General features: G+C 38.4%; 1 protein-coding gene across 9 annotated transcripts in view; it reads left to right on the forward strand.

Moving 5' to 3' along the window:
- ENOX1 (ecto-NOX disulfide-thiol exchanger 1) overlaps nt 1-15,109 on the forward strand; it is a 381,250-nt gene that overhangs the window by 305,133 nt on the left and 61,008 nt on the right. For all 9 annotated transcript variants that reach the window (XM_026853212.1, XM_026853203.1, XM_026853269.1 and 6 more), the window contains 2 exons: nt 7,900-8,006; nt 11,297-11,414. In XM_026853212.1, the coding sequence (XP_026709013.1) occupies nt 7,900-8,006; nt 11,297-11,414 (225 nt within the window). The remainder of the gene's footprint in view (nt 1-7,899; nt 8,007-11,296; nt 11,415-15,109) is intronic.

Below are 15,109 nucleotides of genomic sequence, written 5' to 3' on the forward strand. Positions count from 1 at the left end.
CCCCCCCCTTTCTTCCCCCACCTTGATTTATACCCACTTTTCTTGGGTCCATCCCCTAGGTCGACCCACATACCCACATATCCTATGTATGGAGAGGGGTAAGGTGTTTCATGGAATGATGTAATTATCATGACCATGTTAGCCTTCGTTAGCATATTGAGGGGTGTTAACTTTAATATGCATTTCGTGGATAATGAAGCAGAGGTCATTCACTGGACAGATGGCCCTTGAAATTTGCCCCGGTGCCCCAGAGCAGGGCCGTCCTGTCTCCACAGGGCTCCCTCCTCCAGATGCATCTTGTGTTATTCGGGCAGCCTTATCAGCTTCGGCCTCCACACCATCCACCCTGTGACTCATAGTTTTGTCTTGCGAGTGTTGGAGGCATTTCTTCGATCAGCCTCAACTTTTGCTTTCTCAGGCTGTATTTCTTAGTTTCTCTCAGGCCTGGTTTCTTGTCTCTCATAGATAGACACACACAGAATGAGGAAACAAAAACATAGAAGGAAGATAAGACTGGAAGTAGTAAACAAAGAGAGTAGGAAAAGTCATGGCAGGCGAGGGGACATACAGTATCACAATGGAGAAGTAAATGTTCCTGCGTAAGGTATCTGAGATGATTTTTTTGTTATGATTGCCAGAAGAGGCTGTGACTGTTGAAGCCTCCTCATCCACCTCTATTCTTTTTCTTCAGCAAAAGAAAGCATATTATGCCCAAAACATACATAGCCCTCCTGATTCCTAGGAACATTTAATCTGCAAGATCCCCGACAAATATTACTTAGAGAGAGTCCCTTCACTTAATGGGACCTGTCCGAGTTCAGTCACATTTATGATGTTCCTTCATCTCAGAGTTCCCTTGGGGTTCTGTTTTTTGGGCAGGCTTACCAAAAGTAGTTGTTACTACTTTTGCTATTTTAAAATCTGAGTATTGAAAAGAAGGTCTGACTAACCATAAATAACAATGAGAACAGCTAATTAAATGCAGTGCACTGGGCATGGCTTAAAATCTTGTCAAGTTGGTGAAGAGAATGGCATTTACTTAATCTTCTTTTGTGTGAGTGGGGTGGGGGCTGTGTGTGGGGTTTTTTGTTTGTTGTTTCTTTTTTCTGGATGTCAACACAAGGTCCATAAAGTCAGTTCTGTTATATAAGATGGTGGCATTAAAAGAGCAGGTACTGTACATTTGTACCTGCCCTACTGTGTTGTGCTGGCCTGATGTCAGGTTCCTGTTTGCTGAGAAATGACATGAAGGTGAAGTGGTCTTGTTGAGTCCAAATGATTTATCACATGGCACAGTGCCAGCACTTGCTGTTACACCAAGCTGTCAGTTTCTTTGTTGTAAATTAAACCACGTTTCATGACCTAAAAGATTTTCAAAGCTTATTTTGTAGAAAGATTTTCTAGCAATTGCTTGCAGGGCAAACTGAGTTCTCTAATCAGAGTGTAATTCTTTTATTTCAAAGTTTACAAGGAGTGTTCTTCCATTTCTAGAACTATTAATTGTTGATATACATACCTCAGACAAGTTAATGTGCAGGTTTTAGTATAAATCCTGAAAATGACGTGTTTTCAGTATCCCCACAATACTCCTTTCGCTCTTCCTCAGTGAGTGTCTTAGCTGAAAGGAGAAGAAAGGAAAACAACAGCTGCTGACATTGAGGTTCAATGTTTTTTCAAGACCAGGGATTATAATTTGTGCTGTGATTTAAGTATTTTTTATTTTGTCCTTCATCTGTGTGGAAAAATCTGCTTATTGTATTATGAAAAAATATTTTTTTCCTGCATCGCTCAGATGTGGACCACTGAGATTCACTCAGCCTTTTAATAACCCACACAAGTACATTGACCAAGACTAGTTTGAGTCAAACAGAGGAGGAAGGGGCATCAGCCATCAGCCCAGGCACACCTCCTGCTGGTGACAAGTACTGTAGGCCTAGTCAAAGGGAAATGCAGAAATAATATAGTGTAATTTAGGGAGAGGACACTTAAGACTTCTTTCTCATTGTATCTAGTATTCAGGTAGGTGAAACAGAGTAGCTAGAAGAGGAGAACATCCTTGTTTCCCTGGTAATCCTTGTAATGGCTCTCTGCAACACTGAGACCCCTGCATCAGGATGAGAGCAGAAGAGGTGAGACTGCTAGCAAAATATGACCCCACTGACTCCTTCTATAGGATTAAATTAAACTGAGCTAGGGCAGGCTTATCCATACCATTCAACTGTAAGTTGTTGCTCTAGGCCAGCTAGGATTTTCCCACACAGTGTGGATACAGTTTAGAGTTTGGTACAGGCCAAGTAGTTTCCGTGAGAAACATCTTTCTGGAGAGTGAGAAAGGTTGCTGCTGCAGGGACACTCAGCATGTTGTGCCAGTTGGAATCAGAGAATGGGAATGGTCCCTGGCTGGTTTTGATCGCTAGTACAGTAGCTGTTGGCAGTAGGGCAAACTGAGGAATGGAAGCCTTGCAAGCAGACTTCCCACACAGCAAAATGATCTGGAAGATCAATCATTGGAGGCACGATTCTCTTGCTCTGTCCAAAAAGGTGGAATTTGGGCATATAAGGGTGAAGTCCTGTGTTTTTTTCCTTTATTATGCTATGTCTTAAGACTACGTCTAAAGGAACCTGCAGCCACCCAGACAGCAAGCAGACCAAACAGTAGCCTCCTCTTCTCTGATGGAGTTGCAGCCACAATACATCCTCTTTTTGATACCCCAGGATTATTTTTTTTTTGGGGGGGGGGTATTGTTTGCTTTGATTTAAAAAACAAAACCAAAAACAAAACAACAAAAAAACCCAACCCAAAAACCAAAACCCAAGAATGCCATTTATTTGTGAAAGATGAGTCATTTTGTATAGCTGTCAAAATCCATGTCTTCATTATGGAAATCTGTAATGGCATTTACTTACATATCCAGCTGATGACCAACGGTATGCTTCACTTTAGGACCCATCCCTTGCATTATCTGCAGTCTTCTCCATGGTGATATTTCCAACTTGTAATGTTTTCCTCCTCCACCAGTCAATGACAATTGCATCTGTTTCTCCCTCTGTGGCATGTGAATTGGGTAACAGGGAAGGGCTGCAGGTTTCAGCTGTAAATGTGTGAAAGGCAAATTCTTTTCTGAAAGTAAATAGGATCATAATCAAAAGACTGAAGGTTTGGCTCAGATTAATTAAAATAATATATGTTTCTTTCATTACTCTGCAATCTGTCTACCATTTCTCCTATTGATGTCACATGTCATTTGCCTATATGCAATTTTAGCCTTGGACTTAATGCTAAGTTCTGTTCAAACGTCACCAAATCCCTTTCAGGACTGTTGCCAAAAATATTCTTTTTCCTATACAAAAATGACCTGGAGACTCTAATTCATTCACTTACAGCATCTAGCCTTGACTACTGTAATTCCTTGGTTTGCTGGGCTTGGAGCCAAATCGCTTGGCAGACTTCAGCTTAGTCAGAATTCAGCAACAAGGTTTCTGACCCAAACCACGCCAACTCTATATCCTCCCTGTGCTGCGAATCTATATTTGAAAAGCATGTTACACATTTACTGTAACAGTTTCCTTTACACTGTAATTTTATGGGTGGAATTTTTCTTTTACCCTGCATGTCAACTGTCGCATTCTTACAGAAATTTTTTTAGCAAAATCACCATATAGTCTACTCTTGCACTTAGAGTAATTTAGTGCAAAGCCCTTTTCATCCTGTTTACCTAATTGGTGGAATTTGAAGTGAAATTCTACATGAAATCTGATTATTTTATCTGCCAGATAAAAAGACAAAAGTGAAGACGTTTTTATATTAACACATTGTATTTCAGTTTCTGTTCTGTTTCTTTTTTTATTGTAAAGCATTATGAAACATTTTGTTGCTGGTGTTCTTTATATTACATATGAGAAATTAAAAATAATCTTGTATGCATGGCAGCTGATAATGTAATAAGCAAAGGAAAAATTGAGTACTTGTCTCCTAAACCAAAGGAGAAATTTCAGACTTCACTCAATCATGTATTTAAAATAGCCTGCTTGATAAATGTAATGGAGAGTAAAAGTGTTCTCTCTCCCTCTTAATCTACAGATGAGGCTATAGTTTGGTTCTCATTTATTTTTGTTCTCTGGTAGTAAAATTTTCAAATATCTTGTACCAAATACTCTCTCGCCCTGGAGATATTCTAGTTTCCCCTCTAATCCAATCTTGCATGAACATCTGCAGGCATTGTTTAAGGGATTTTTGTTGTTGTTCCTATTTTTTCTAGTTGTTTTTACATTTATACTTGATAACAATACCCTAGTCTGATAGCATGTTTTATGGCAACAGAAACTGAGATTTAAACTTTCTTTTAATATGCTTACTATGAGCTGGTACCTCTAATAAAGCATATTGTAGTTACACTGCATTTGTTAAATGTTGACACTTGGATATCACTCTAGGCTTAGTTGTTTGGGTCTTTTTTGTTATTTATAGCTCAGCAGAAAAACAAATAGATAATAATCCTATGTCTGAAACACTCCATGTAAATTACCAGCCACAGAATAAGTCAGAGAATCACAGAATCACAGAATCATTCAGGTTGGAAAAGACTGTTGGGATCATCGAGTCCAACCATCAGCCCTACTCTACAAAGTTCTCCCCTACACCATATCCCCCAACATCTCAAGTTGTTAGGAAAGATGCAATTATTTGCATCCTATAAGTTATATTGATAGGAAAAACAATGATGTGATATGGACCTTTCCAGAACAATGCGGGTTTTTAAACCCTAATTTAGTAAGGAAACAGCTTTGCATGTGGTCAATGAAAATCTGATATAGCATAGAATTTACCAACAGATGTTTGACAGTGAATATTTCATATTACTTAATAATTCTACTTACCAGTCACAATTGACAGCACAGTACATCCTAGAGTTCAAGATGCCTTGGAAAACTAGATATGATCTGTTATTTCATTTTGGAAATTTCTTTCTGGAGGTCAGGAAATGGTCTGAAATCCATGGCCAGCAGTGAGACTGGGAACAACTGTTTCATTCAGATTCTGCAGATTTCAACCCAAAATCTGAGGCCTCTCTTTGGCCAGATTTTAGCCAGACATGGAAGAAAAATGAGTTAACTGGAGACTTTATCAGCTAATATAAACTCTCCTGGCTTCCCCTTAGGGATGAATCTACCATCCTTACAGGCTGTGTGCTGCTGGATCACTTACCCATACAAATTTGATCCCGATCAGGCGTGGGTACATTATGTCTTGTCTTCCAGTTAACCAGAGCACAGGAGTTATAGCAGCTTTAGGCTTCTGGGGTGTCTGTGGGAGAACAAATGAATCTTGATACAACATGAATTAACCTATGAACAAATGTGAACTGGCAGAAGGAGTTTATATTGGATTGCCATCTCATAACACATGAATGCAGGATTTTGATGTAGAAAAAGATGTGAAGCCACTTTCCTGTATTGTCAAACCATGGCCTTGGCTGCTCTTTAGCTCTAATGTAAAGCTTGGAGACCTTTTAGGTTGGGTGTTACCTGTGGGTGTTGGTAACACATCGTAGCCTAGATTGCTGTGTATGTTGAAATTGATGTACATACATTGACGCTTTCTTTGAATAGAGCAGTGGAATGCTGGTCTTTGATATGTACTAATTTAATATTCTCCTCTACATTTCCTATTTTTAGTATTGCTAGCTGCCTCATGCATAAAGTTTCTGTAAATGCCTTGATTTTTAGCCTCTAGTACTCATAGTATCCTATTTCCTTGAGGTTTTTTCATTCCTAAAAGTTAGGTAAGTAAAGGAGATCCTTTTTTTGCTCACTTTGTCTACCACAGTTATATAAGAAAAACTCTTTGGCATCTTTCTAGCTTGTGTTTCAATTGAGGAGGGTTTCTGAAATGGCTTTTGATAAATCTTATCACCTGTTCACAGAATGGAAATTAAACACTTTAAAGTTCAAATATTTTTCAAAATTCAGATGATCTTACTAATACCTATTAGTGGAAAATGGCAAACCAATTCTTCCTCATATCTTTGTGAATCTTTTCTACTTGAATTTCCACTTGCAAACTAAAACCAGATTGTTAATTAAGCAAGATATTCTGAGCACCTGGGTCATCAACACAACGATAGTAATTAAATTCTAACCTCAGTTTCTATACAAATAATAATAGAGTGTTTTAGCATTTTCATTGTTTTCAAATTAATTGAATAAATACACACAACGTATCTTCCTTGATACATCCACCCTTCACTCCAAGCAAGTTCTAGTAGGCTGAAGTTATCTAATCCGTTATTAAAACTTGAATGGCTCACAAATGAATTGGATCATCCCACTAGCTTTGAGGCATCTTCTTTAGTATAAACTACGTATGAGTATTTTAATTTTATAAGACTACATTTATTTTCTATGGATTTAGAAGTTAATTAACCAGCCCTGATTATTACAAAGAAAAACTTCCATATGTGATTCAAAATGTTGTAATCTTCCTGAATCTGACAGTAACCTGCAAAAGTGGTAAAAAAAAAAAAGCAAAAAACCAAACAACAAAAAAAAAAAAAGAAGAAGAAATATGCTCCTGTTCAAGTGCGTGAGGTTAACTTATTTAGATTTAGAGGTGAAGAGATCTTATTGAGATTTAGAGGTGAAAGGTACATAACTGACTTACTAGGTGAGCTCACCATTTTAGGAAAGATAGGTTGTTATGTATAGTAAGATCCTCTACATCTGTGACTTGAGGGGAGAAGGACAGCAGCTATTGATCAGCTCAATGAGAGACCAGACCAGAGGGCATTACAAGGTCTCATGCAATGATTTCTCAGTGGAAGAGAGGAGATGGAGGTGCTGCAAGCTGCAGCTTTACAAAACAGTGGACACTGTTTCAACCCAGGAATCAAAAGAGGGAAATAGCCAAGAACATTTTCAAAGAGTTGAAGCATTTTTCAGTTTGATTTCATAGGTCAGTACAGCTGCTTACTCAGGAGCACAGCCCAGGTTATTTGTAGAAAATCTGGTTTTCTTGATGGTCCTTCAGTTAACTGTGCAAGCAACTTTCATCTTGGCGAAATCAGTTTTAGGGAGGTCACTGTTGTGGAAGAACAGCATTGCTTGTAAGTGATGTGAAGAGAAAGAAAAGTGTTGGGAGGAAAGATTCTGAATTAGGATGAACAAGTAGCTAAAAACTTAAGGATCTTAATTGTCCTAGATAGCTGAACTAAATACTGATGTCTGGCTTCAGAACAAATTCATTAGGGTTGACTGAGGGAAGCCCATTTCACGTCTCTAAAAAAATACGAGTCTTCATGTATATATATGTACATAGACCATGGACACTGGACAGAATGATCTACCACAGGTGAGCCCGTTTATATTAAATAAGAGAAGCAGCAGCTACAACTACAGAATGCAGCATTAATGTATGGTTTAGCCCTTCCCATCTGCTGACAAATTCCCACTATTGGATAGTGACACCCTTCAGAGCAGAACCTGCTTGTCTTTCATGCTCTCATTTGCTCAGCCTGCTCATCTGTATGCAGCTGCCACAGGGGAACATGGATCAGATTTATGCCTCAAGTGTCATTTCTGAAGTCACACACCTATAGCCACACATGCAAAGGCACGTGACTGTGCAGAAAATTGTTTCAGACATCACGGGGAAGCAGCTGCATGCATGCTTTTTGGTACAAAGTTGTAAGTTGTGTAGACTAAAGTTATGGAGACAGACTTGAAAGGAGACATCTCCAACATTGATAAAATGTAAGTACAAAAGACACATCATTGGATGGATATTGATGATGTTGTTTCAGTAATGACATCATCCATAGACTCCTAGTGTCTTTGCTTTGCTTCTCTATAGTGATCACAACATAAATTGCTTGTCTTGTTTGACTTCCTTGTTCACCAAAGTTGAGCAGATTGTCGCCGTTTTCAACGCTTCTACCAGACAAAAAGCTTGGGACCATTTCTCGAAAGCCCAGCGAAAGAACATAGACATTTGGCGAAAGCATTCTGAGGTTGGTGATTTTATTATTACTTTCTATCCATCATCTCACAGCTGGATTGACACAGAACGAGCGTGATTGTAGCTGGACATAGTGCATTCAGCAATATTTACGGCTACCGTTTTAGCTGTTAATGAACTGGCCATTATACAGTCTCATCTAAAGTATGAATTGCTCCCATTGCTCTCATTATGATAATAGTCATTAAATAACACTAAGACAGAGAGCAATGTGTTTTTATTTTTCATGCAAAATTTGGGAAGTCATTGGAGGATTATGTTTACTATCTAAAATAATGGACTGAAGTAGTGAAATTAGGAACAATATTTTCAACTAAGGGTAGAATTAAAAATTATTTCTGAAAAATATCTTTTTAAGAGTCACCATGATCTGTTTCTAAAAGAAGTATTTTGTAGCACAGACTTTTTTTTCTTGTTGTGCCATCATATGGTCATTGTAAGATGACTTTGCCTGAAAATAAAATAGGGAATTTGTTTCCTAAGTAATGACTTAAGCATATTAAGTCCAGAATTATGACATACTCCTTCCCATTTGTTTGATGTTTTATCTTTTAAAAAGTAGATGCATCATTTGTACTGATTCTAAGTATTACGCTTGCAAAGAAACCAGTATAAATGTAATCATACTACCACACAGTGTTAGGAATGTGGAACCATGCATGTGTGACTGTCATAAGCATGATCAGAGGTAATGGGATTCTAACTCCCCTTGCTGTGAGTGGCAGCAGAGGAAGCACTAGACCTCATCCTGTGTTTTGGTCATCCAGCTTTCGTTTTTAATTCAGTATAAACGCTATGAGCCTGTATTTTAAAAAGTAAGTACCACTGTCTTTGTTTTCTTTCCTTCTTCTTCCTTTTTTTTTAAATTTTTGAATATGAGCAGCTTGCATACACTTGGTTTACCTTCATGTAGTACAGTGTGTTGATTATTCCTATTACAGTCCTCTAAATGATTTTTCTCTGTCTCAGAATAAAAACTTTAGAAGGTAAGGTGCACTTATTTAATTATTTTGTAGTACACTTGTAAAATAAGTGTTGTACACTTAGTTTGAGAAACACAAAAGTGCTGTGATATAAATCATTTGGATAACATTTTAAGTGCCCATTAACTAATGCTAAATTACAGTTGAATACCAATGGCACTAAATGTAACATCCACATGAATACCAAATGAATTCTTTATTATCAGTGCTATTATGGTGAATACCAAATGCCTTCACAATAATGGGACACTTAAAATAAAATGTTAGCATAATTTATTGGTGCAAACCGTATTTTGCATTTTGTTCACAAATACTTCATATAAGTAGTGGATAAAGCCTTGTACAATTGAAAGTTGGGAAGTTGGGGATTAATGTTTGTCTTATCTTTTAGAGAAGTATGAAAATACGATTTGCTAGCAGATTATTTTGATTATATTAAGACCATCCCTTCTTAAACTAGCTCTCTGTAAAGGGATGTGGTATGTCATTCATTTGCTGGCTTCTAAAACTTTAATAAACTGAAATGTGTAAGAGTTGGACTTTCCATAAATGTTAATTCACTACTAATTTTTTTCAAATATTATTGATATCTGTTTTTCTAAGAAGAGGACAACAAAAACAATTCAAAAACATGTGAAGGATCTTGCTAAACCAATATGTTTTAAAAATACCTGTTTTTCAGATCTGAAATATCATGGAAATGTACTATTATGTTTTCTAACCATGACATTATCTGCTGATTTGTTTAATTACCTGATCACCTTCCATTTTTTCCAATTTAGGAAGGCTTTGCTAGAAACACAAACCCAAAGCAAACACTCATACACATAGACTTTCTCTGTGGTATGTTACTGGCTTTACTGATAATGTAGACATTGATGCATCAAGGACATTTATCCCCTAAAGAGGGAGTAAATGTAAGCAGATGTCTGCTCATGTGTGCAGTATACTTCCCAAGGAGAAGGTGTAGGTGGCCTTTTCCAACAAGGAATTAAGAAATGGCTTGCAAATTTCTTCCAGAGGTGCTTCCAACTGCATAAAACGCTGGTTGACAATTTACCTTTTTAATCACTTTTTTCTAATTTGAAATTATTGTCATGTAAAACACCCACTAATTAGCCTACTTGACTTTGCTAGGATTAATGGACACATAGATTTATCAGAATATTTGAGATCTGCCAATGAACCAAGGGTGCAGCTCAAGGGACATGCCTTCCCTTTTTTCACACAGTCCCTCTCTGACAGCCTGTTGTTAATTGCATGGAGCAGTGGTCGGACTCCTCAATGCTGTCTCCTCCTTCCACACGATTCGTCCTTGTTTCAAAGATTTCAAACCACCTCTTTGGGAATTAAGCTCTTTGTTGGCAGAAAAATTAGCTGTCTGCGGACTGAAAAGGCCTACACTAATCACGGTGCAGCATCCTCGTGTTACACCTGACAGGATTATTAGGACAAAATAGAGTTCTCTCAATCTTCTCAGCACTGCCATTAAAAAGCCAGCCGCTCCACCCGCACCGGCTTTTCTACCCAGAACAAAGACTGTCTAGACTCACACAAAAACCGCATGCCTTCTGATCATCTACCTACTGACATGTGCAGGGGGTCCCTGCCTGCCTGCCCTTGTGGTGGTCGCCCGGAGACCAGGCTCTCTGCGCTGGCACTCATTTTGGATCAAGATGCAGAGATTTTCACAGCAGCATTATGGGGCTGGGTCTTTTAAATCTGAGGCAATCAGGGCATAGGGACAGAGGGTGAGATTTCTTTGGCCAGAATTAGACACCTACAACACAGAGTGCTACATCTGCACTGTCTGCTCTTGTCTCCCTTTACCACCAGCAGAGAGAACAAGGCCCTTTTAGGGTGTAGTTAATATGACATTGTTTAATGGAGACACCTATACATGTCCAGGTGAATCCTACCCCAAGTGGCAGAGAGAAGAAAGAATTATCTATACCTTAAGCAGGCTGACAATCTCTTTATCAGTCTGCTTTATACACAATTTTAAGCATTAGCCCTGCTGTTAAAGTATTCTCCTGTGTTTAGCGGAACTAAAGATCACTCGACATGGAGATTCACTTTCTCTTTTGTTTTCCCTGAGTGTTACCTTTGATAAACTCTGTTCTTTCCCAGGAAGAATTCCCTGTGCTACTGTTGTTATAAATATTCATATACAAATAAATATGATTACAATGATAAATGATGTATAATTAAAATCAGAGCAGTATTAAAACCAGATACTAAATAATACATAATGACTTCATGGAAGTTAATACTGACAAAAGGTCATTTTGGGTTTTAGGAGCTCCGAAATGCTCACAGTGAACAGCTCATGGGAATCCGCCGGGAAGAGGAGATGGAAATGTCCGATGATGACAGTGGTGACAATCCCAGCAAAAAGCTGAGAGTAGATGATTCAGGTAAAGCCAAATATATACAACTGTCATTTTTTAAAAGCGAACAAAAACTTACATAGGAGAAGTGACATATTAATAGCTGATTACATAAGAAAGTACCTTATTTTTAACCTTCATAAATTAGTTATTTGAATGATACAAACTATCTCTAGGATGTGTCTGTCACCTGCTAAGATCTATAACACTGAAAATTCTCCAGTTCTGCGCTCGGCTGGAAGCATTATGTTTCTTTAGTGCACTCTCTGCAGTCCCGCATGACAGTATTTCTTTCCACGGTTGCAACTGTCTTATTACAAGACCAGTTACAGTTATGTCTTGGTCAATATTTGCTAAGCCTTACTTTTCTTTTCAACAAATGCATAATAATGTATAAACTCTCTAACAAATACACGTACCATTTTAACTGTGAGTTTTGTGGAGTTAACTTTTAAGCATACATATTTCACAATATGCTAGTGCATACTGCATTAATTTGACACTCGTTAGATGGTTATTGTGAAAGAAAGCACAAGGGTGCATGTAATATCAGCCAATAAAAGCAACTTTACCAGCCTTCTGCAAATACTCTGCTGTGCAGGGTGGACACCAAGAGGTGGCTCAGAAGCTGCCTGAATTACTGACTGGTAACATGATTTGGATGGATGCTTTGTGTGATTTCTTGACATTGGCTAATAAAGTTGTGAGTAGCTAACGAGGATTTGATTGTTTAGACACTCATCCTCAAAAAGAAAATTTACCGAAGCTGAAGCATGACTGGGAACTGCCAGTCAGCAGTGAGCTTTAAGAAAGGTAAAGAATAAGGGAGTAATATGGAAAGAAACTGAGAGTCTGATGATGAGGATAATTTTGATCTAGTCCTTTGCATACAGGCACCATATTAACAAAGGAAAGGATTTCATCCATTCAATGGTTTCAAGTCCTTGTATGACAACACAAAAGTGTGGATTCAAGCTCACACAGAGAAGAGCTCTTTGGCTTCTCCGGTGACACGGTGCTGGGTGAAGTTGAGTGACTCCGTAAGACCAAATGAGAGACTGTCATTCTAGCAAAGAAATTTTTACTACATCATCTTTCTTGAGGGATATTTAATATTTTTCCTGGAAGAAAAACACAACAATAAAACCTGTAAAGGGCAGCCTTATTTTTTGCTTGGTAACTGTGTGGATTTGAATTTTCTAGACACCATTTGCAGAATGTTTGGCGCTGAGACAGTGGGTCGCTGCAGACAGAGAACTGCTACTAATCAGAGATTTTTATGAATAGCTAATCATTTTACCTTGACTGTGACCACTCTTATGGAGGGAAGTCATTAGAATTAACAACAGGAAGGTAAAGCCAGAAATACACACAGCCTGCACGCCAGAAAAGTAATGATGTTTTGAATTGTCAGACTAATCAGTTTAGCTAGGTTTAGCATATGCATGCTTAGGGCAGAGCTATGCCCTCATTCTTTTTAGAAAAGCATGCTTGGTTTTCTTCCATGAAAAGGGACATTTCTATCAAAAGTTTTGATATCTGAGATTTCTAGAGTTCCATGCTGAACAACTTCAGTTTATTTGTATTGTTATAAGGTGGGCACTGAGTGCCCTCAGTGATAACAGTAGCAAACCCAGTACTGTGTTGCATACCAAATCAGAATTTAGCAATAAGAATCCACTTAAGTACTGTCCATCATTTTCCATTGTACCATTCATCATACTTTTGATCTTACTGGAATGATGCAGCCTGCTGCATATGTAGAGTCATCCAGTTCTAAAATTAAATATATAGCTTTCTTCTTCCAACATTACACTCTCAACTAAAGCAAGTGCATTTGATTCTTCTGACATTGACAATAGAGGGAACTTGGAGATAAACCAAAAAAGTTATTGGGTATAAAACATCGGTAAATTAAATGAAGGTGAGAGAAAGACATATTTTTTCATTCTTATGTACAGAATAGTGATTCTTCCTTCCTTCTTTCAGCATTTTTTATAGTAATATCACAAATAGTAATTTGTGATAGCCGCCTTCTCTTTCTCTGTTTTTCTTTCTTTTTGAGTATGTTATTCCAGAACCACCTCTTTATCTCACTGGAGTGGCTATCTGTAGTCACAGTAACCTCTGTTCTACAAAGAATGTCTTTTAAAGAATCTTTTATCACAAAGAAACACTGGCACTTACTTTATTTTTAACCCATTTTCTTAAAATATTTGTCTAAATGCTTAACCATGGGAAGGGTAAGACTTGAATAACACAGAGAACATGTTGTGCCTCTTCAATTCAAGGACAGCGTGCACACATGAAGGCTTAAAAGTCTAAATCCGAAAGTGGGTGAAGCAGTGAGACATGATGAATTGATTTGGATAGTTCCAGATTTCTGGACTGCTTGATCTGCCATCCCAACGATTTTCTTGAGGACATTACTTTTCAGCCTGCCCTACACAACAGTGAGAACAAGACTCCTGGGAAGTTACCATCCCCAAAGCTACAACAGGTTACAGAGATCCCCCAGGCTCCAACACCTGTGTCAGGTCTTTTTTCACTAGTTCACCTGGTTAAATCACTGCTAGTATAAGAAGGCTTAATTAATTCAGCAGTTTAGAATGGGTCCTAAGACCTCATTCTGTCTTGGTAAAATGTAGTTTCAGGAGTCTCCCAGTGCAATTCTTTCTGTTAGTCAAGCCTTTTTCATTCAGAAATAACTCCACTTCTGTGAGCATCTGGATAGTGTGGTGCTGAGTGTGTCACATTTTCTCACAGCTAGACTGATTAGAATGAAAACTCACCTCTGGGATATCCGAAGATAAACCTATTAATCACCCTGAAAAAAAAAGAGGGTGGATTCCAGCCCCAACATTTGAAAACAGTGCAACACACCTGAGGCTGTGCAAAAGAACTTCAGTGCCTGAATGCTTATCCTGAATCGCTGGGCTTCAGGTTTCAGGGGAATGTTACAGTGAGCTGAGGCTCTTGTACACAAAAAATTCTGGAGGTTTGGGGTAGATAATGAAAAAGCTGATATTAAGAATGGTTTGCATTATTTCTTCAAGTAGTGCAAAGTAATAATTAAGTCATAGCAGAGATCAAGTTGTGGTGCATATTAGAAATCTACTAATAGCTGTTAGTTTGGGAAGATTTGGCTGGCCACTTGTGACAGTTCAGAACAGCTCCAGAGAGACTCGTTGTAAAGTTCAGCACTCCATTCTATACTCAAATCCTCTTTTTTCATCTGCCAATTACCTTTCTCCTAGTTGTTTATGATCTTGATTTACTGATACCAGTGACTCAGGCAGACCTGGAATGAGAATTGGGACCTCCAGTCTCCTGAACCTGACTTCTACCTTCAGGTCCAAGTTGCAGGGCTGGGGCACTGCCTCTTGCACAAAGACCTTTCGCTCCTCCAAGTGTTCTATAGGTTGTTCTCCCCAGTACCATACACTCCTGTGTACAAACTGAACCTTTGAGGAAAAGGAAGGCATTGTTACCTGCTTATTTTGTTGGAGAGCATCTCAAACTGCTGTAAGGACCCCCTGAAGAAACCTTAGGAAATCCAGTGAGTTGGCTGAACTATCATACATGTCTAGTTTATAGGAAATCCTCCTGATTTCACAGAATAAAGGTCATTTGCATTACGGGGAAGGCTGGCAAAAGGCTGACCTGAGACAGAGTGAATCTCAGCTGTGGGATCAGCTGTTCCTTTAGAATTCCCCCCCCCC

The sequence above is a fragment of the Athene cunicularia genome (assembly GCF_003259725.1).
Source record: "Athene cunicularia isolate RWA chromosome 1 unlocalized genomic scaffold, athCun1 chr1_part1, whole genome shotgun sequence".
NCBI lineage: Eukaryota > Metazoa > Chordata > Aves > Strigiformes > Strigidae > Athene > Athene cunicularia.